This window comes from Crinia signifera, chromosome 6 (genome assembly GCF_055691185.1).
Source record: "Crinia signifera chromosome 6, ASM5569118v1, whole genome shotgun sequence".
Classification (NCBI taxonomy): Eukaryota; Metazoa; Chordata; class Amphibia; order Anura; family Myobatrachidae; genus Crinia; species Crinia signifera.
Genome location: NC_139222.1, coordinates 2,410,875 through 2,434,311, shown reverse-complemented (window position 1 = coordinate 2,434,311; position 23,437 = coordinate 2,410,875). Strand labels below are relative to the sequence as shown.

The window sequence follows — 23,437 nt, the reverse complement described above, 5'->3', positions numbered from 1 at the left end:
ACGGAGCGGCACTTTCAGTTTCCAGATTTCTGGCGCTGACGTGCGCTCCACGCTGCAGCTCGCAGCTGCGAGTTCCTATGTGAGTGATTCCACACCTAGCAAGCCATGACGGGCAGTCTCAGCTGGTGTCATGGCTTCCGCACACCTCTGGTCTGCATGATCCCCAGCTGACTATTGAGTGCTGTTTACCTTCACTTATGTAAGTAGCGATACTGCTGTTTTTAGTCACTATACTAGATTGCACTTCCACGTGTCTGCACTGATGGGCATTATACACTGTTTGTTGTACAATTCTAGGCTCCTTGATGAAGGTCCACTGTTCAAGGACCGAAACGTTGGGGCTATGTGACTACTAATATACCTTGCTGACACCGTAGGACAAATAAAGTCGTTATGCTTTTATCAATTTGATGTTTCATTGATAAAGTGGAGAGTGCGCATTTCTCTATCCAGGAATCTGCGTGTATATATATATATATATATATATATATATATATATATATATATATCAGAAAAAAGGGGGGGGGGTTTGTGACCTTGTCCTGCGCTTTTTGGAAAGCAGCACTACTCTAGGGCCTCGCTGTTAATAGAGGTCTAATGAAAGAAGATAAAGAGAAAGATGTAGAGGTGCGCTTAGATGTTTCACTGAAGAGAATCGATCATACGCCGATGTATCGATTGTCTAATCTATTAATTACCTTATTTGACCTCAGTGTGAAGACCCCTTAGAGCTCCGTGAGAGTGCAACCTCATATGATATGACCAGTAACGAGGACCACAGATACAAGGTTGAACTCTGATTTAATGATGACGAAAACAACATATTTATACACAACAAACGACGCTGGTTCAATTACATGATTGGTTAATATTTGGTGCAGAGGTAGGGAAATAGCAGTGTCTTTGTGGGGTGGCTTATACATCGCCTTGTGTAGTATTCGTTAGTTATGAGAAAGCACAGAATGTACAGTGTCTAAGGAAAGTAACAAAGTATAGCAGCGAGTACTGGAAAAGAGCCAGGATATAACCACCTTGAAATAAGCAGGGACAGACACAGAGAAACAAGATGGCTGATTAACCCTTCAATGGAAACAAGATGGCTGATTAACCCTTCAATCCCCTCTTAGAATCAATGTCCTTTTTAGACAATTTGATTCTTGTAGATGGCATCTTGTTTGGTACGATGGATTTTAACATATTCACTATAATCTTCTGGTGAGGGAAGGCTTTTGGCGAGATCAGTGTACATAGCAGGTGTTACATTATCCAGGTACTTGGAACCAATTTTCTTACATATGGGAAAGACACAATATCCTACTATCATAAGTACAATAATTATAATGAGAATAAACATGCCTATTTGTGTTAGTGCGTGTTTCCAATCGTTTAGCCATCCAAACCAGCTACTCCAGGGGTCCGTGACACCTGAGTTCTTCTTGAGTTCGATGGATAAATCTTCTAGATGTTTAATAGCTAGGGTAGTTTTCCCATTAGGACCTGTGTTGTCTGGGATATAAGTACAGCATCCATCAACCTTACCTATGTACACACAGGTTCCTCCTTTCTCGGCAAGCATCATATCTAAAGCCATGCGATTCTGAAATGTCATTTGTGATGTGGCTTCTAACTGTTCAGCAATACCTTTCAAAGCGTCCCTAGTATCATTAACGAAGCGCTGTTGATTATAATATATGTAATTTATCCAGTTCACATTTTTATTGATGGTTACCTGGGGAAGCAGGGACTCGAAGCCGGCAGCGACCTCATCACGAGCCTTAAATTCTTTAGGAACTCCCCGGGGAACACCAATAGTGTCTATGTATATGTGTGGATCGAAACTTTCCTTTGGAGCTTCTCTTTTGTTTCTGGAGTTTGTGGTAGGTTTATTTGTGGGAGGAGGCTCAAACAAATCGGCTGGGAGAATGTGTATGGGCACAATGATCTTTGCCAGGGCACACTCTCCTTTCCAAGGATTGTCCAGCTTTGTCCTGAGTCTCATGTCTCCACAAATAAAATAAATGTCTCCTAATGATTTTTTTTCATGGTGGGTACACTGATATGTCTTCGTTCAGCACAATACCCATCAGGAAACAATTTCAGATCTACAGTGTTTTGTGCAGTGCTGTTTGAGTAATAACATGTATAATTACCAGGATAAATGGTTATGGTACTACCAGGATTGGTATTCTTTACCATTATGGGATATTCTTTCTTCCATTGTTCACATTTGGTTTCTTCTACAATAATATCAGTATACAGGCTAAAGAAACATTTATCTTGGTCTGAAGGTATGTGTATGGGCACCGTACCCAAGTGGGGTCTGGATTTTCCACACACATAACAATCAGTTTGATTAACTTTACGTGCATTATATTTCATCCATTCTAGCCAATAATTTACGTCAGATAATCCAGTCTCTATGGATATAGTGTTTTCGTAAGTGGGGTTGTTAATGGCTAACATTTCATTAAAAGTAGTGACATGTGGTTTAAAGAATGATGATGGTGTTTTAGGTTTTACAGTGATTTTGAGGGCGGTGTATTCTGGGTTATCATACATGTCTTTTAAATGGAATCTTCCTCTTGGGCCCCCGTTTTCCCCTGATTGATATTTACCCATGACATATAGTCCGGCATCACCGGGGCTGGGTTTTCTAGGTTAATAATAAATTGGCTATTGCAAGTGCCCTTTTTTCGTAGGGACATACGGGTTAGTAAGGATCGACCATGGGACCATTTATGGAGGCCAACATCGGGGCAATATCCCCAGTCTTGGCTGCTCTCAAAGACAGTAGTATCTGCTCTAGTGTTCCACCCAACAGCCCCCCATGAGTTGCAAGAATCTCCCCAGTAAGTACTAGTGACACAGATATATACGTGACTTACAGCGTGTGGTGTGTGTTGGATGTTACACAGCCAGGGCAGCGGTGGTTCTCCTCGATTCCCGCCTTGATTGTTTGAACAAGATACAATATCACAATAAGAAAATATGAAAGTAGCAACAGTTGTACTAGAAGAATTATACCAGAAGGTAAAACGTCCATCATTCTGAGTAATATCAACTTCAGCAAAACAGTTATAAAGAACAAGCCCGAATAAAATCACTAGGGCTAAGGTGGGGGGAGTCATATCCTGTAGCGTCGTCCTCGGCTTCAGAATGTTGTACCCCTGATTCCTCATCACCTCCAGCCGGCAGGTCTTCTCCAAGTTGGAGGTCAGAGCCACTGGCTCCCGTTATTACCTCTCTCGTCCCGTCTGTGTCAGTCTCGGGATCGGTGTCGACCTCTGTGTTGACGTGTGGTGGAGGTGGAATTTTCTTTACTCTGGATGCATGGATCCACGTTGGTCCTTCGTCGGTGAGGACAGCCGTCCTGGTGACTGCGACCACTTCTGTCTCTGGTCCGTAGGTGAAGTCTCCGGGGTGCTTGTTTCTCGGCAACACTTTCACTACGACCTTGTCTCCAACCCTGAATGGGTGAGTGGGTATCTGTGGATGAGAAGGATTCTTAAAGATAACATTTTGTTCTAACTCATTAAGTTTCTCTATTAGGGATCTAATATACTCTTCTCTTATTACGTCTAGATCTCCCTCAGTTGTAACCAGTGGTTTCTTTGCCCAGGGCGTGGGAAAAGGTCTGCCCATTAGTATTTCAAAGGGGGAGTAACCTAGAGTCTTTTGTGGCGTCATTCTAATTTCAGCCAGTATGATAGGAAGGACTGTCTTCCATTTGCTGAAGGTGCCGCCTGTTGCTTTTCTCAATTTATCCTTTAAAGTCTTATTCATTCGTTCCACGATACCTGAGCTCTGGGGATGATAGGGAATGTGAAATTTCCATTCTATTTGCAGTGCTTTGACTAGTTCTGCTGTGACTTTGGCTGTGAAGGCTGAACCTTTATCACTATTGATTTGGAGCGGACATCCCCATCGCGGAATGATTTCTCGCGTGAGTATGCGGGCTACTGTTTTTGCATCTTCTGATTTAGTGGCATATGCTTCTGGCCACCGAGAAAACATGTCGACAATGACCAGGGCATATTCCTGTCTTCCTGCATTATTGATATGTGTAAAATCGATTTGCAGGTGAGTGAATGGAGTGGTTGGGTATTCTAGGTGCTGGTGTCTTGCTTTGTCTGGGTTATTTGGGTTGTTTCTGAGACATATTATACATCTACTGATGTATTGTTTAATGAGATCTTTTGCATTAGTAATGTAGAAATCATTGGAGAGGAGTAAAGTAGTTGTTACTATACTATGGTGTCCTAATCCGTGGTAGTGTGCTATGAACAATGATGCACTGGTTTGGGGTATACATGGTTTCCCCTCTTTGCAGATTAATCCAGTCCGTGGATTCTTCTGCAGTATTGGATATGTCCAATCTGATAGATCTGAATTAGAGGCAGCAGCCTGTAATTCTGTCAGTAGGTATGTATCATCTAACGAAGGAGGCGAGATGACAGCAAGAGTGAGGTTATATGTTGCTATAGTGGCAGCACGTTTAGCAGCGGTATCAGCAAGAGCGTTGCCTTTGCTGATATCATCCTTTCCTCCAGTGTGTGCTTTACAATGAAGGATGGCAATTTGAGATGGTAATGTAATTGCGTGTAAGAGATCTGTGATGAGTTGCGCATGTGATATGCCTTTCCCATCAGCGCCAGTGAAGCCTCGGCGTTGCCAGATCATACCATGATCATGAACAACTCCGTAAGCGTATTTGGAGTCCGTGTAAATTGTGACAGGTTTGTCTTTGTAAATGTGACAAGCTCGAGTGAGTGCAATGAGTTCTGCAGCTTGTGCTGACTGTAAGGGGACTGTCTTTGCTTCAAGGGTGGTGTTTGGAAGTTTAACCACTGCATATCCTGCCTGGTACGTGTTGTCATTGGGACGGCTGCAGGAGCCGTCAACAAATATTATGTCGGCATCGGGGATAGGCACAGTCGACATGTCTTGTCTGGGTGAAGTTTCTGAGTCAATTGTCAGAGTACAGTCATGTTGAGGCGGCGCCTCGTCGTCAGGTCCTTTAAGACCTAAAAGTGCGTTTAGTACAGGGACAGGTCCTTCTGAGTTTGTTGCGTATTTTACAGTGAGAGAAGGATTCCCTAGTAGGAGTACTTCATAGCCGCTGAGTCTTTGGGCAGACATGTGTTGTGTGTGTAGACCTTTGAGGATGGAGAGGACATTATGTGTGGTATGTAACACAGTAGGATGTCCTAATGTAAGTGATGTGGACATCTCAACAACCATTGCACAGGCAGCCAGTGCTCGAAGACAAGCTGGCATTCCTTGCACAGTGACAGGCATTACCTTTGAGAAGAATGCGACTGGGCGCATTTTGCCTCCATGAAGTTGGGTCAGTACACCCGCCATAGTTGTACATGTGTCCCTTGCAAACAAGTGAAATGATAACATATAGTCCGGGAGACCAAGCGCGGGACTCTGTACTAACATTTCTTTCAATTTTTTAAATGCAGAATACATTTCATCTGACCATTGTATAACCTTGGGTTTGTCTTTGAGTGTGCATTGTCTCAAGATATTATCATAGTAGGAACAATCAGAGATCCACTGTCTGCAGTAACTTACCATACCCAAGAAAGACAACATATCCTTCTGGGTAGTTGGGGTGACCAGGCCCAATACAGACTGTATGCGTTGTGGACTGATTTTCCTTTCCCCCTCAGAGAGTACAAAACCCAGGTAATTGACATGCATTTTACACCATTGCAATTTTGCTCTTGACACCTTGTGTCCACATTCTGCTAACCAGTTTAACAATGAAATTCCATCTAACCGGCTGGCCTCCTCGGTGACACTACAGAGAAGCAGATCATCTGCATACTGTAGCAGGACAGAACTATGGGGGGGGTGCCATGGAGCCAATGTGGCTTGGAGGACTATGCTATAGACCACGGGAGAGTCAATATAGCCTTGGGGTAAACGACACCACGTTAATTGTTTACCTTCAAATGAAAAAGCAAAGAGTAATTGGGTCTCTGTGTCAATAGGAATACTGAAAAACGCATTTTTCAAGTCAATTACACTAAAGTGGGTTGCGTTTGCAGGGATTGCTGAGATGAGTGAATTGATGTCAGGTACTATGGGTGCAATAGGAACAATGAGATCATTTACTTTTCTCAAGTCTTGTACGAATCTAACAGAGCCATCGGCCTTAGCAACAGGGTTGATAGGTGTCGAGTAAGGTGAGACAATGTACCTGAGTATGCCTTGTTCGAGGAAGTCATGTATCATAGGTCTAAGACATTCAATCTTTTCTGGTGAGAGTGGATATTGTCTGCAAAACACGGGTTGTGTATCTGGTTTGAGCTTGGCTTTGTATGGTGTACAGGGTATGAAGCCAGTGTCATAAGGGCCAATGGCCCAAATTCTATCATCAATTTGATCAAGTGAGTTGTCCAGAGTATTTTGTAGTGACACAAAGTGTGGGGAGGTGACTTGGAGCCCACTCCCTCGTGGAGAGGGTGAGATGGAGATGTGGAATTTACTAAACAAGTCACGGCCCAGTAAGTTAACAGGACATTCTGGGATGATCCTGAATTGGTGTATCCCTAAGTGTTTTCCCTTGTCAGAGCGTATGATAACTGGGTCAGTCAGGTATGTGTCAGTGGGTATCCCGTTGATTCCCATTGAAGGAGTAGTCTTTTGCAGTTCACCATCATAGTTAAGAGAACACAAAACACTGGTTGTTGCCCCACTGTCTACTAGAAAGGACAGTTTTTTTTTATCATCAACATATAATGTGATGAGGGGTGAATCTTCCCAATGAGTAGTGAACTGTGCAAAAGATGGGATACCCTCCTCCGGGCCCCGTCAATGTGCAGGGTCAGACCAGTCCACTCTGAAACGTACATGGTCTTGAACTGATGTTGAGTGTGGTCTGTATGGTCCCTGTTGGGGTCTGGGAGTGTAAGGTTGTTGTGGTTTCTGGGGAGGGAGTGGACAGTCCCTAGCCCAGTGTGTATTCCGGCCACAGTTGAAACAAGTTGTTTGTCTTGGTACTGCACCAGTATTGTTGTGATCTCTGTTGTATGGAGGCGCACGGGGTGTTGGACCCTGAGGGGGTCTATATGGTCTTTTCTGGTTATTTTGTGGGATCCCCCTATTTGGTCTATTGTGCGGACCCTTATTACTGTTCTGGAAGTTGTGAGTAGAGGAAACTGCAGTTTTCCTCATGTCAAAACAACCAGCTGATTCTTTCTCATACAAGTGGGTCTCAAATTCCTGGAGGGTGTCTGAAGTCCAGGAAGAGACACTTTGTTTAACTGGCGTGGAAATGGAGGGGTGTAGGTTATTGATAAAGGTGGAAATGAGTAAAGGGAGTATTTCAAGAAATAGTCCCGTTTCCTCAGTCCAGCATCTTTTAAATCTCTTCCAAAATTCAGTGACTGTAGGTTTCTATTTACATGAAACTGCAATAGGCAGCGATGTTCAGTGTTAGGGAGAGAGAGACCAATACTGCAGCTTCCCCCTCAGACCCCCCTCTTCCAGCAAAGACACAGAAGCCTAGCAGGAATCCGCCGTACACCCTGAGAGCTCAACAGAAAATAGATCTTTCAAAGCTGAACTGGTGTACGGTGATTTCATTCCACATGTCAGTTATCTCCTGTGCTTTGTTAAGGGGATAGTCTGCAGCTGTTTACTATATTGCAGGGATCGGGGTATTAATACTGGGGACTTGATTCCAGTCCCATCTATTATATTGTCCACCTCATGGATTAACAAGGTAATAATTTGTGGGCAACATACTCCTTACATATTTCACTAGGTAATGGGGGTGGATAGACTGTTTTATTCTTACTATTATTTCCACCCATGTCGGGGTATGATTGTGTATCAATATTTCTGACTATGAATGGGAGCGTGGAAAGTTCTTAATACTCAGACCAGGGGCACCGTCTTCAGTCAGGCAGGTCGGGACCTGTGGCAGCAGACTGTGAGGGTTGGTCTTTATCTGAATATTATATGAACTATATTTCCTCTAGATACATCCCATTAAATATAAAAGTACAAAATGTTAGTGAAACAACAGACCGTCTACGTGACGGTGGACAGAGTCTTGTTGTTATGTTGCTGAGAACTGTATGTGAAGCCTCACGTTGCGTTACTCCGAGAAGGAGAGCATAAAGTCCGCAAGTCTGTTGGCATACAGTAGTCAGATTAGACAAATGGTGAAGTTATTGTGCGTGAACTTACCAGCCGCACGGTTTACAAGGAAATACAGATATCACGAGTGTGTATACTCACCAATCACACAGGGATATTGAATGAAAGAAAAACTTATACTTTAAGACAATACAATAAAGACAATTGGCCAATAAAGAATGGGCGTTCAAAGTGAGGTACTATTTAGACTAAAGACCCCAGGTCTCCTTCGTACTCCAAGTACGGCATCACTATTTAGACTAAAGACCCCAGGTCTCCTTCGTACTCCAAGTACGGCATCTGATCCTAGATCAGGTTATGTGCACAAAAATAGAAGACTTTAACTTCTATGATAGAAGACTCTAACTTCTATATAAGACATTCAACATACCCCAGGCATGGTGTCACAGGTTCAGGATCGAGTATGTCCGTAACCTCACAACAGATTCAGGCAGACTGTAAAATCTTTATGACATCTGTGTAGGAATGGACCTCGCATCCCGGTGGCCGAGCCCCCACTTGAAGAGAATCGATCATACGCCGATGTATCGATTGTCTAATCTATTAATTACCTTATTTGACCTCAGTGTGAAGACCCCTTAGAGCTCCGTGAGAGTGCAACCTCATATGATATGACCAGTAACGAGGACCACAGATACAAGGTTGAACTCTGATTTAATGATGACGAAAACAACATATTTATACACAACAAACGACGCTGGTTCAATTACATGATTGGTTAATATTTGGTGCAGAGGTAGGGAAATAGCAGTGTCTTTGTGGGGTGGCTTATACATCGCCTTGTGTAGTATTCGTTAGTTATGAGAAAGCACAGAATGTACAGTGTCTAAGGAAAGTAACAAAGTATAGCAGCGAGTACTGGAAAAGAGCCAGGATATAACCACCTTGAAATAAGCAGGGACAGACACAGAGAAACAAGATGGCTGATTAACCCTTCAATGGAAACAAGATGGCTGATTAACCCTTCATTCACCAACAACAGATTTATCTTAAAATAGAATATGTTTATTCCAAACAATAAAAAATACATTTTTTATATAAAATACAGAAGTTTTCCGGTAAGTATTTTCACATAGGTGTATTGATTCCTGATTTGACCTTAGATGTATATTGGTCTGAGAAACCCTACGAGTTTCGTCCCTTGGGGACATCTTCAGGGGTAATCCACCGAGATCAATCGGTTTAAACGGTTTTCACTCATAGATGAGAGAAACCTCTGAGGTGTACAAGTTTAAAATATGTCCGAAGCTGGTATTCGTAAATCACGAAAAGGCTGATATTCATATATCACGATCTCATGAATATTGGCATAGTCAGAAATGACGCGTTTCGTCCCTTAGGACTTCATCAGGGGCAATGAATCAATCCAATAGGAGGGTGTCTTCTACACAATTTATGAATGGAGGTATATCCTCTAACCATAAGGTGGTGGTCACTTGCTTTGACTACACACAGCTTTAAGAACCACCGATTAGGTGAAAGTGGTCTCTCAAACCAGATAGTAGCAGACAAATTCACAGGTAAAGTGGCAGTATTCAATGTGAATGTCACGGACCCACCGGTCGCCTGCTCCGATACGTCAATCTGAGCAGCGCCGGCCGTGACTGGGGTTCACTCAGGACACTCGGGTCCTTTCCTTGAGGTACACTGCCACCAGCCAAAACCTGATTTTAGCGCCTGAAACTGCGCAAGGGGCGGCTTGGCTCGCCCCTGACCACACAATACAAGATAACAATGGTAACGTTTTCCAGCCTTTCTCTTATGAGGCTAATGAGTCTTAAGAACACAGAACCAGGACTGAGAATGTATTATTTATTCCTAGAAATACTACAGAGCTTTAGACAAAAATAGTTACAAGATTTTACAGTGATTTTAAAAGTACACACGAGTTTTAAATGCAATTTCAAAAATAAAAAGGAAAAAAAGACAGAACCGTATCCTACAATCCTGAAGTGGGGGGGTCCTCCACAAGAAATCTCTCGTCGCCTACAGCCTGCTTGCTCGACCCCCAGGTAGTGACACTGACTATAGGGAGAAGGGTCTTGTTATACCTTGCAGACTCCCTCATCCCTCCCACCCTTGGGATTTTTAACCATTCCCTTGCTGAGCCTAGTGAAGGTCTCTAGATCTTTCCCATAAAGAATTTGTCCCTGCTTTGAAGTAGATCTTATACATTCCTCAAGTGATAAGAGGTCATTTAGTGCAGGGCCAGAGCCACTTTGGCCGGTTGGCTGGACACTATTGCTCTCCCCCCCAATCTGGTTTATGAGGGGTCTCAGATCTTATCTTACATCCTAACTCCAGAGGAGTCCACAGATGGCTACACTCCCTGGGTCACCAATAGTCCACACACATAATACATGACATGTTCTGATCTCCCACATAATAATCACAGGCGGCATGATTTTACCAAACATACCAGACATACATTGATTGCACAGATAATCATAACAGGAGGCATACGTTAATTTGATCGATCACCTGATCTGATCGTTACACCTCCCCCTTTTAAAATGGCGCACAGAGGCGGTGACCCACGTCACCGTCTCCTCGGTGCGCTATTAACTACATCACCTGGACAGGTAGCAGTGGTCTCTGTGCTGAGACAGACTGCCACTGATTCTGCGGGATCTGTACTAACATTTCCCTATACTTGAAACCACCTGACCCATAGTCTGTGAGCACACTGATATAGTGGAAGCTGTGTCCCCCTTTTCCATCCTGGCTGGCATTGACACAGCCCACCACAGCTGTGCGTCGAACTCCTGGGCATGGATTCTCCCCTGCAGCTGGCAGTTTGGCCTTACTCACTGAGATCAGTACCAGACCATTCCGCCACACCCCAAATGGCCATCCCCCTGGGACTCGTAACTCGGCACGTTTAACTATACCACAGGTGTGGGGCATTCTCCCAGCACTATATACAGACTGAAAAATGTCTTCCCAGCACCTCTCCTGAGCTGACTGACCCCCCCTCCCCTTCACTGGGGGGAAGGTCCACTCACTCAACACCTCACACCTCATCCTTTTGTGAGGAGATTCTCCCTCTTTGTCGGTGTGTGTGAATTGCGAAGGGGGGCACGTTTCTGCAAGGGGGAATACCAGCAGGTCATTGTCCCCTGTCTTGGGAACATCCCAGCTCAGCCTTTCTGAGGTTAATGGAGCTGAGTTTACCTGTGCTTCACGGGCCCTCCCACCCTTCTGGTTACACACAGCAGCTTCCCTACTAGCCACTGGCTCTATTCCTGACACAACCCTCTCACTGTACCCAGGGGTATCTTTCCCACTTCCCAGGTATGGGGCAGCCTGTGCAGGGTTGATTCTCTGTTCTGCGTGGAAAGCCAAGCTTTCCATGGCCGTCCAGGACACCTTCCTGAGCCTGACCTTCCCTCCCAGACCCGCAGGTTCTGTGGCTGGGGTGGTGCCACTGAGGTTCTCAGGAGAGGCATCCGTTATCCAGTGATGCTGGAAAAATGCACTCTCTGGAGGATTCTCAGTGTCTGGAGGGAACCCCTGCTGTTTTCCTGTATCTGTTCTTGTGTGGCTACAGTAAGGAGGGGGGTTTGGGGGGAAAGCTGCAGTAAGGGACACTCTCTCCCTATCTGACAGTTCTACAGTGCACACAGGACCCACCGGGTCACTTATTATACCTGGTACCACATTTCCCACAGTAGCGCAAGACATCACATTATCAACAGTAACATCAATGTCATAACCTGGGGAGACATCCTGCAATACCTGCAAATTAGCCGGTGCATCTTCCACAACACATGGGACCCATCCTGCTGGCTTACAATTGCACCATGGCAACCCCGCTATATCTGGATCCCATTGTCTCTGAGCAGGAATGGGGTTATCTGAGCATGTTGTCACCAGTAACTTATTGGCAGGTACATGCTCTGCCTGCAACCAACTCAGATCTGTCCCATTTGTGCAGTTAGCGACCCCTGGCACGATGTCACAACCAGACATCACTGGAAGAACAGGGTTAACGTCTAGCACAGCAACCTTAATGACATCACCAGCAGCACTCCTACCACTGGTGAGTGAGGGTGTCTCATTCCCAACTAGATTAGGGCATTCATTTAACCCCACAAACTGGCAAGGATTACCCACTATACCTGTCTCTAACTCACTATCACAGATCATCCCAGGGGCTTCACACAAAATAACAACATTGCAATGTTCAGCATGGTTACATACTACCTGAGATGCATCATATGGTTCAGAAGGGTTAGTGACAGATATGTGTGGAGTTAATAAAAGTCCCACATCAGTAGTCCCACACATACTTGTGTGCATACAGTCAGAAAGTCCCATTCCTATTTCCGACATAGTCTCTCCCCTGCATACTTTCACTATGCAGCCAGCCGCTTCCGGCAACAAATCTGGAGCAACGGGAGGGAACATGCTGCTCACATCTTCCAGCAGTTTAAACTGGACCTTGTGATGTGAGGTCTCTGGAACAGGTTCCACACCGATTGTAGCAGGCCCGGGTACCATGTCCATGAGGGAAACCCCGGTAGGCTGTGTCGTTGGTTCCATAGCTGGTGATAGAAGCTGTTCCAGGCGATTCCTTTCAGCCTCTGCCCAGCGGCACTGCTCTTTCCACCATGGAGTATCGAGCTTTTTACAATCATAAGCATATTGCTGCGCTATTTCAAAACAGTCCGTCAGGTCTCTCAGCAGTAACCAAGGAGTCGCATCGGGACCCCAGGTTAGGAACTCACCGCGATACATGCCAAAAACATTGCGCTCATCATTTCGTGCACGGGTGAGCCGCTTGATCATCTCCCAGCGGGAATTGTTGGGGCAGGAGATACCTTGCAGCTGACATTCTGTAGTGAGTTCTTCTGGGCTCATAAGCCTAAACGGATAATCATCACCATATGGGTCAGAATACTCACTGGGCTCTTCTGGTGCTGTAGGGGATTGGTACTCTGCAGTCTCCCTGACTGCCACACATCCTACAGTCTCCCTGGTGCTAGCAGAGATGTCACCTCTCTGAGCATCGGCTGTAGTGTCCAGGGCCAGCTCATTACTCACAACCAAGCTGACACTCGCTTGGCTTCCTCTGTCTGCTTCCAAGACAGGGAACTGTGCATGACACGGTCCGGTGAAATTCGCGTCAGCGGTGATTTGGGACCTCTGTCCCTTGTTAGGCTCCCCATGATTGATAACAGAGTCCACATCATGATCCAACACATTATTTACTTCCGCAGACAGTAAAAGTTCAGTACGAAGCCCATCTCCTGCTAACTCAGTAGCCACGGCAGATAAAGTCTCACGTAAAGGTTCGCCATCCTGATGCCCTGTATCATCCTCCACTGGTTCACCAACAGCGATCAGCCCCCTGAGCCTCACCAGTTCCAACTGGTACTCACGCTGGGCCTGACGCTCTGCAGCCTCAGCCTCTCGTACGGCTTTGCGCTTCTCAGCCTCTCGTATGGCTTTGCACTCAGCAGCCTCTCTGTCGACAATGGCTTTGCGCTCCGCAGCCTCTCTGTCGACAATGCCTTGGCAGAACTGCACCACCTGCAAAGCGAATACGGGGTTCACATTCTTAATTTGCCTGATAACAGCTAGAAGGTCGCTCGGCAGTGTAGACTTGCTGGGTCCAGCAGAACGGTTTAACCCTGGCGCGGCATCGTTTGTACTGTCCAGTGCTGACTGAGCCCCTGGGGTAGGATTGTCCATGGACTGGTTTCCTCCAGCAGCTAGAGTCCGATCGGCATCCACTAGTGCCTGAATCATACGTTTTCTACTCTGGCCAGACCAAGGGATATTCCTCTGCACACACACGACCGCCAGGTCATCTCTCCTCATCTGCTGGTAATCAGCCATCCGGAGTCTCACACTTGTCAAATAAAATGATAGGAAAGAAAAACAAGAGAAGGAAGGGGAACAGAAATTGCACTCACTGTGTGACTTTTAAAACTATAGTAAAGCTCTGAGTTCTGATTCTGGTGATGTGGGTATTTCTCACAAAATTCTACCCACACTCACTTAAGTTCTTAAAGAGAAAAATGAATTCTCCATCCCACTGCTGCCACCAAATGTCACGGACCCACCGGTCGCCTGCTCCGATACGTCAATCTGAGCAGCGCCGGCCGTGACTGGGGTTCACTCAGGACACTCGGGTCCTTTCCTTGAGGTACACTGCCACCAGCCAAAACCTGATTTTAGCGCCTGAAACTGCGCAAGGGGCGGCTTGGCTCGCCCCTGACCACACAATACAAGATAACAATGGTAACGTTTTCCAGCCTTTCTCTTATGAGGCTAATGAGTCTTAAGAACACAGAACCAGGACTGAGAATGTATTATTTATTCCTAGAAATACTACAGAGCTTTAGACAAAAATAGTTACAAGATTTTACAGTGATTTTAAAAGTACACACGAGTTTTAAATGCAATTTCAAAAATAAAAAGGAAAAAAAGACAGAACCGTATCCTACAATCCTGAAGTGGGGGGGTCCTCCACAAGAAATCTCTCGTCGCCTACAGCCTGCTTGCTCGACCCCCAGGTAGTGACACTGACTATAGGGAGAAGGGTCTTGTTATACCTTGCAGACTCCCTCATCCCTCCCACCCTTGGGATTTTTAACCATTCCCTTGCTGAGCCTAGTGAAGGTCTCTAGATCTTTCCCATAAAGAATTTGTCCCTGCTTTGAAGTAGATCTTATACATTCCTCAAGTGATAAGAGGTCATTTAGTGCAGGGCCAGAGCCACTTTGGCCGGTTGGCTGGACACTATTGCTCTCCCCCCCAATCTGGTTTATGAGGGGTCTCAGATCTTATCTTACATCCTAACTCCAGAGGAGTCCACAGATGGCTACACTCCCTGGGTCACCAATAGTCCACACACATAATACATGACATGTTCTGATCTCCCACATAATAATCACAGGCGGCATGATTTTACCAAACATACCAGACATACATTGATTGCACAGATAATCATAACAGGAGGCATACGTTAATTTGATCGATCACCTGATCTGATCGTTACAGTGGCATTCCTCTGTCCACAGATGTACATTTATACAGCCTCTCAATGTAACATGAACCATGAATCACAGAGGATTTCCACAATGAATATTGCACTTTACTTGTGAATTTGTCTGCTACTATCTGGTTTGAGAGACCACTTTCACCAAATCGGTGGTTCTAAAAGCTGTGTATAGTCAAAGCTAGTGACCACCACCTTATGGTTAGAGGTGTAAAGTGTTTATCGCACTTGTATGCGATTAAAGACGAGTCCACTTATTATCTTACATATCAATGACTCTCAGCAGTCAGATTAATGAATGGTGATGCAAGATGGAATTACCCTTGGGACCTCCTGACCAACCCTTATGTTGTGTAAATAGGACATGCACACTTTAACAAACCAATCATTTCAGGACAGGGTCTGCCACACGACTGTAGCTGAAATGATTGGCTTGGTTAGGCCCCCACAAAAAAAGCAAGTCACCTCTCCCCGCACAAACTGGCTCTATAGAGGCAAGATGTCCTCCTCCTCCACTGATTCCTTGCCCCCTTCAGTGTGTTCTTCCTCATCCTCACAGATTATCAATTCGTCCCTGCTGGACTCCACAATCACAGGACCCTCTGTTGTCTCTGGAGGCAATTGCTGGTCTTTATTAAAGAATTGATCATTCATTTTTATGAACATCATCTTCTCCACATTTTGCAGAAGCAACCTTCTCTGACACTCACTGACCAGGTTCGCCGCTGCATTAAAAACTCTTTTGAAGTACACACTGAAGGGGCATGCATTCCACAAGATCGACATGCTTTGCGGAATCGCAACGCTTTAGCTCCTCCTTCACTTTCTCCAGCTGCTTCTGCAACAGCCTGATCAGGGGAATCACCTGACTCAAGCTGACAGTATCAGAGCTGACTTCACGTGTGGCAAGTTCAAATGGCTGGAGAACAACGCAGAAATCAGCCTCCACTGCACTTGAGTCAGGTGCATCTCCGCTGCTTTGCCTATGTCGTAGGTGGCCGTGTAGGCTTGGTTGGCCTTTTGCTGCTCCTCCATCCTCTGCAGCATATAGAGGGTGGAGTTCCAGCCCGTCACCACCTCTAGTTTAAGCTGATGGCAGGGCAGGTTGAGGAGTTTTTGATGCCGCTCCTGCCTTCGCCAGGCAGTGGCAGATCGGGGAAAGTGTCCAGCAATTTTGCGGGCCTCCGCAAGCTTCTCCTGCATGCTCCTGTCAGTTTTTAGGAAATGCTGCACCACCAAATTTATTGTGTGGGCAAAACATGGCACGTGCTGGAAATTGCCCATGTTTAATGCCCGCACAATGTTACTGGCGTTGTCCGACACCACAAATCCCTAGGAGAGTCTAATACCCCTTTTACACCGCCGAAAATTCCGGGTCAGTGGCGGGTCAGACCCGGATCTTCGGCGGTGTAAATCCCTAACGCCGTGTCCCTTTACACGGGACTTCTACCCAGGTCCTGACCTGGGTAGAACACGGCTAGGACCTGGGTAGAGGGCGGTGTAAATGGGAACGCCGGGTCGGATGACCCGGCTCTCATTTACATGAATGGGGAACGTCCAACCTGCGGACCGCAGCGTCCGCAGGTTGGACGGGTTGTCAGCCTGACACTGACAGCCGGCGCTGCTGTCTGCTATACCCTGCAGACAGCAGCGGCGGCGGGGGAGGGAGGTGAACGGATGCCTGTGTGCGGCATCCATTCAACTCCTGTCCAATGGCGGGGGGGGGGGTGCGCGCGGGGACTGGGGGCAGCCTAGCAGCTTACCTTAGTGCTGGGCTGCCCCCAGCAGCGTTCCGGTCCGGCGGTGATTGGCGCTTGGAGATGACATCATCCTGTCATCTCCAAGCAAGGGGGGGGGGGCACGGGTGCGGGCCGTCTGCCCAGTGTAAATTGCACTAAACGCCAGGTCGCACCCGGCTTAAACCTGGGTCTAAAAAAGCCGGGTGCGACCCGGCGTTTTGGTGTAAAAAAGGTATTAGGGGGTAAGCCACAGGGAGATGATTATCCTCAGTTTCTCTAAGAGGTTGTCAGCATTGTGCCTCTTACTGAAACCACAGCGTAGCCTGCCTTGGAAGGATCTGGCGTGCAGCAGATGCTGCTGCTGCGGAAGGCGATGCATCTACCCAGTGGGCTGTCACAGTCATATAGTCCTTAGTTTGCCCTGATCCACATGTCCGTGGTTAAGTAGACAGCGGGTACAGCCGCATTTTTCAGGGCACTGAGGACACTTTTTCATTTGTCTCTACACATCGCGGGTATCGCCTGCCTAGTGAAGTGGAATCTAGATGGGATTTGGTACCGGGGACACAATACCTCCATCAACTGTCTAAATCCCACTCCACTTATGGTGGACACCAGAAGCACGTCTAACACCAACATGGCTGTCAAGGCCGCAGTTATCCGCTTTGCCATAGGATGACTGCTGTCATACTTCATCCTCAGTGAAAGACCTAGTGGTCCTTCGACCACTTTGGGATAATGACCGACTACCAGCAGCAACAGCAGCAGTAGTAGGCGTACCGCTGCAGGATACTCCAGAGGAATACCGGATAGAAGAGGAGTCAGCCATGCCGGTGACATGGCCTGCAGGGCTACCTCCGATCCGGATAGAGGAGGAAATTGACTAGGAGTGACTTGCTGGTGTCATAAGGCTCTTGGATACAACAGGATCAAGGGATTTAGGTGTCCCTGGACTGCTTACGGTCCTAGCCACAGCTAACTTCAGGTGACGCATAAGCGAGGATGTCCCTAAGTGACCAAGGTCCCTACCCCTGCTTATTCCAGCTTTACATAAGCTACGTATGGCGAGACAGTTGTTGTCCGGATCTGGATAAAAATAATTCCAGACTAAAGAGGTGGATTTTTTGGTCTTCTGCCCAGGCATGGTGATGGCCTTTTGCATCCTATGGACAACAACTGTCTTGCCCGGTGCCTCATTTAAGAAAACCACATCACCATCATCCTCCTCCTCATGAACTTCCTCCTCAGCGCCAACTACATCAGTTCTCTCCTCCTGGTGTACAACATTGACAACTTCTAAATCAGGAACTGGACTGTGGGTGACCCTTCCAGCATATGCAGAGGGCGTGCTGCAAATGGTGGAAGGAGCCACCTCTTCCCATACAGTGATGGGAAAGTCAGGCATAGCAACCACCAACACCCTTGGACTCTCCTTGGGGATTTGTGATACCGTGGCTTTAGAAGGCTGAGTTGTTTGCTGTGTTCTTGTTGACAGCTTAACTCTCTTTATATTTCTAGGGGGGGATGAGGAGGAGGAGGGCTGTGATCATCATGTAAAGCTGAACCACTAGTCAAGAACATAGGCCAGGGCCTTAGCCGTCCCTTGCCACTCCGTGTGGTAAATGGCATATTGGCAAGCCTACGGTTCTCCTCCAAGGATTTACATTTATATTTTCCTTAAACGTACTCAACTTTGCCTTTTTTGGATTTCACACGCCCTCTACGATGACATTGGGCTTTGGGATTGGCAGACGACGTTGATGGCATTTCATCATCATGTTCTATGTCTTGACTAGTGACAGCAGCTTCAGCACTTGGAGGAAGTGGTTCTTGTACTATTGGAGCCTCCATATTTTGGTTCTCCATTATCTTTCTGGAGTTATAAATATATGCGGCACAGGAGGAGAGTAGTGTCCCCCTAATTATTACATTTCAGAGACAGAATAAATTAAAAGGATTATTAATATAACAGTAACCCCTTTATTAGAAAAATGATATTCTGCGGCTTGCACAGGTGAGGTGAGAGTGCCCCCTGTACCGGCTCACACACACACACAGCAGACACAGAAAAAATTAAAGCGATTATAAATGAAAATCTCTGAGATACAGATTACAGTTATATATATACTATATATAATATATAAAATATATGAGGCACAGGCACAAACTACTACACCGCACAGCTGGAGGCAGAGACACAGGCAGCGGGGCGGGAGAGTGAGCACGTGGGTGGGAACAAGACATCCAGGAGGACGTGCTCCCTCTTCAATCTCCTATACTGGAGTGAAGATGGTGACCGCCCCATATAGTGTCCAGATCTCACAAGCTCCGGAAAGGCGTGCTCCGAGCCTGGGTGGGAAAACCCGAACAGGCTCGGAAGTGCATCTGGATTGGGGTGTGTTCAGATTCCCCCAATCCGAACGCACTCATCCCTTCTCAGAACATGGAAATGGCCTCTCACCTGTCTCTCTCATGAATAACAAGGTCTGATGTAGATGTAAAACATTTCCAACACTCAGAACATGGAAATGGCTTCTCACCTGTGTGACTTTGCTGATGCCTAACAAGATTTGCTTTCTTAGTAAAACTTTTCCAACATGGAAATGGCCTCTCACCTGTGTGAGTTCTCTGATGTCTAACAAGATCAGCTTTAGACTTATAACATTTCCCACACTCAGAACATGAATAACGTTTCTCTTCTGTGTGAGTTCTCTGATGTCTAACAAGATATGATTTCTGCGTAAAGCATTTCCCACACTCAGAGCAGGAAAATGGCCTCTCACCTGTGTGAATTCTCTTGTGTCTAACAAGTTCTGATTTATTTGTAAAACATTTCCCACACTCAGAGCATGTAAATGGCCTCTCACCTGTGTGACTTCTTTGATGTCTAACAAGTACTGATTTAGATGTAAAACATTTCCCACACTCAGAGCATGGAAATGGTTTCTCACCTGTGTGACCTCTCTGATGTATAACAAGACTTGATTTTTGAGTAAAACATATCCCACACTCAGAGCATGAAAATGGCCTCTCACCTGTGTGACTTCTCTGATGTGCAACAAGATGTGCTTTCTGTATAAAACATTTCCCACACTCCGAACAGGAATAAGGTTTCTCACCTGTGTGACTTCTATGATGTATAACAAGTTCTGATTTCTGTGTAAAACATTTCCCACACTCAGAACATAGAAATGGCTTCTCACCTGTGTGAGTTCTCTGATGTCTAACAAGATCAGCTTTAGACGTGCAACATTTTCCACACTCAGAACATGCATTTCGTTTCTCTCCTGACTTAGCTGGTTGATCATTAATGAGTGGTGTGTTCTGTTGAACATCTATAGAGCAGGTATATACTTTATCTACTGTCGGACCTGTAATAGGTGTAACAATAACTGGGATATCAGCATAACACTGGGCGTGATTAGAGGGATCACATGGTATATCTGCACTGGGAGGTACTGGGTGTATAATGGGGGTGTTGGGGTTTTGTCCTGGAGAACCGCGTGTGACATCTTCTATGTTACCATCTGGAGATAAGAGATGTCTGGCTGAGATATTCCTTCTGTTACATCCATCTGCTGGGAATATAATAATATATGTCACCAGTAACGTTTCCCTGTAACGTCCCCAAATACCAACAAATGGCTACATTCAGGTGCAGGTAAATACGTTCCCACCTCCCAAACCCAGCGCCTACACCTGTCCCACAGAAGATGTTCCCGCTCTGGGGTATCAGATCATACCCCCAATATCCTCCTGTGCAGGCAGTATGATGCTGCTATTATAGATAAAGGGATTTCTGTAAGAACTTACCATTCGAATCCCTTTCTCTGATATGGTCCTGGTGACACAGCTCAACCTTGGGATGTAGGAGGGGAATGAAGGAGCCAGGCACCTATGCTTAAGCTTTGAGAGGTAGGCTCCTCCCTCATCCCAGGATTCCGCAGTTCAACTTCCGGAGCCCACTAGGATACATGAACTCAGTACAATGCCTGAACATATTAATATGCACAAACAAATTGTCTAACCATTATAACATGATAACACATGAAAACGGTATTACTAACTGAGTGTAAGGGAGGGATCGCTGCGTCACCAGGATAGTCTCCGAGAAAGGGGTTCGAACGGTAAGTTCTTACAAAAATCCCCTTTTCTCTTTTATCTGTCCTGGTGACACAGCTCAACCTTGGGATGTCCAAGAGCCGGTCCTTTGGGTGGGTACGCTCAGGTCTGCAGCTCTCATCACTGCTCGCCAGAATGATGCGTCCTCCGACGCAAACTCATGGTACCAATAAGATTTGGTAAAAGTGTGAACAGATGACCAAGTAGCAGCCCTGCAAACCTGCTCTGCCAAAGCCTCATGACGCCTCACTCAAGAGCCAGCAATCGACCTGGTGGTATGAATATTGATTCTGGAAGACACTGGTCTCCCAACTTTGGTTTAGGTAAAAGCAATTACCGACCTCAACCACCGAGCAATAGTCTGCCTAGCAGCAGGCCATCCCTTTCTTGTGTACATCGTACAAAACCAATAAAGAATCAGTCTTACTGAATTCCTACACTCTGTCCACAGCAACATCCAACATTTAAAAGGAGCGTCCCTTTTCCTGATCCCTTCCGGAGGACCGAACCCCGGAATAACAATTTCTTGGTTTAAATCAGGCATGTCCAACGTTGGCCCTCCAGATGTTTTGAAACTACACATCCCAGCATGCTTTGCCACAGTTTTGCTATTAGAGAATGCTAAAACTATTGCAAAGCATGCTGGGATGTGTAGTTTCAAAACATCTGGAGGGCCAACGTTGGACATGCCTGGTTTAAATGAAACTAAGAAACCACTTTTGGTAAAAAACTTAGGGACTGTTCTAAACACAACCCTCTCATCATGTAAAATCAAAAATGGAGGCTTATAAGATAAGACTCCTCAACTCAGAGACACGCCTTGCAGAGGCCAAAAGGGTCATTTTCCAAGAAACAACTTCAGGTCAGCCGACCTTAATGTTCCAACGGAGGTTTCTGAAGAAATGACAGCACCAAGGACAAATCCCAAGGTGCCAGAGGTTGTTTATAAGGAGGCTTCAGCCACGTAACTCCTTGAAGGTAAGACAGTACCTCTGGTAGCAAAGCTCCTTTCTTCCGAAAGTAGATAGACAAAACCGATATTTGAACCTTCAAAGACTGAAGGCTTAGGCCAGAAGAGAAACCGTCCTGTAAAGAACTCTAGAAGTCTAGAAACTTTAAACCCAGATGTGTGAACCTATCATCTTTAACACCATCCAATCTAAAGCTTCCAAACTCAATAAAAGTTTGCAAAAGAAACTGGACTCCTTGCATTAAACCTGGTATGGATAACGGCGTCAAAGAACTCCTTCTCAAGATAGAGGTTTCAATCGCCAGGCCGTAATATATAGCCTAGCTAGTTCCTGATGAAAGAAGGAACCCTGTCTGAGCAGGTCTGGCTGAAGAGGAAGAGGTCACTACGCTGTCGACAACCTCAGAAGGCTGGAGTGCTATAATCTCCTTGTCCAATCCGGTGCTATCAGAATGACGCAAGTCCCTTGCGATCTCACCCTCTTCAGCACTCGGGCAACCCTTTGAAACAGGAGGAAGACATAGAGCAACCCGCACTTCCAGGGCACTGTCATAGTATCCGCCGCCCAATTCAGTGGATCCCTGGTCCTTGAACAGAACTTGGGCACTTGGCAATTTTGCCGGGATGCCAACAAATCCACTTCTGGACGACCCCACAGAGATACAATCTCTTGGAAAACATTGCGGGTGCAAAGCTCATTCCCCTTCCAGGAGGTCCTTCAGCTTAGGAAAACCTCCTCCACATTCCGGATACCCGACATAAAAACAGTAGATAGAGCTGGAATATTGGTCTCAGTCCATTTAAATATCCAAGACACTTCCCTATCGCCATCTTACTGCGAGCACCCCCTTAGGGCACAAATATGCCACCACCTTGGCCATCTCCGATTGAATGCGAATGGGAATCCCATCAGTATTTCTTCTGCTTGCGATCAGGTCTTCCAGACAGACCGCAGATACTTCCAGCACATTGATCTGTAATACCTACTCTGCCCTGGACCATAGGCCTTGTAACCTGAAGTCCAGAGCCGCTGCTCCCCAGCCCCTGACACTGGCGTCAGGTGGTTACCACCAGCCAGTCCCCTGACTGAAGAGAGCGACCCCATTGGAAAGAGACCACATCCATCCACCAAAGCAAAGCTGTTCTTGTCTATGGTGTTAAGAACTCTTTCTCTGTTTCCTGGTCTCAGGGTTTCCTGACCAACCTGCCAAAGGGTTCCTCTGGAAAGGCCGAGAATGTAATGCGGCCTCCTGAAGGGTCTCGAAAGATGCCACCATCTTTCCCCGTAACTTGAGGCACTGCCATACTGATAGGCCTGGTAATCTCAGAATTGTCAGAATCAACTGACAATTGTCCCTGGTCTACTGTGAGTGGGACCCAGGTGAGAATTTTTTGTGGATTCAGAATACACCCGCGGGT

At 46.1% G+C, this 23,437-nt stretch overlaps 5 protein-coding genes across 6 annotated transcripts in view; 3 read left to right on the top strand and 2 right to left on the bottom strand.

The window, feature by feature from the left end:
- LOC146009797 (uncharacterized) overlaps positions 1-23,437 on the top strand; it is a 928,908-nt gene that overhangs the window by 294,686 nt on the left and 610,785 nt on the right. The window lies entirely within an intron of this gene.
- The window catches only part of LOC146009834 (uncharacterized), a 547,900-nt gene that overhangs the window by 46,696 nt on the left and 477,767 nt on the right, over positions 1-23,437 (top strand). The gene's annotated exons all lie outside the window — the stretch shown is intronic.
- LOC146009794 (uncharacterized) overlaps positions 1-23,437 on the bottom strand; it is a 381,786-nt gene that overhangs the window by 197,807 nt on the left and 160,542 nt on the right. The window lies entirely within an intron of this gene.
- Positions 1-23,437, top strand: part of LOC146009796 (uncharacterized) — a 562,226-nt gene that overhangs the window by 501,263 nt on the left and 37,526 nt on the right. The window lies entirely within an intron of this gene.
- On the bottom strand, positions 785-15,302 carry LOC146009799 (uncharacterized). The gene is made up of 2 exons (XM_083150269.1): positions 8,730-15,302; positions 785-3,486 (listed from the first exon to the last, which is right to left on the bottom strand). Exon 1 carries the CDS (start codon positions 14,020-14,022, stop codon positions 10,744-10,746), a length of 3,279 nt encoding a protein of 1,092 aa, XP_083006395.1. The 5' UTR covers positions 14,023-15,302; the 3' UTR covers positions 785-3,486; positions 8,730-10,743.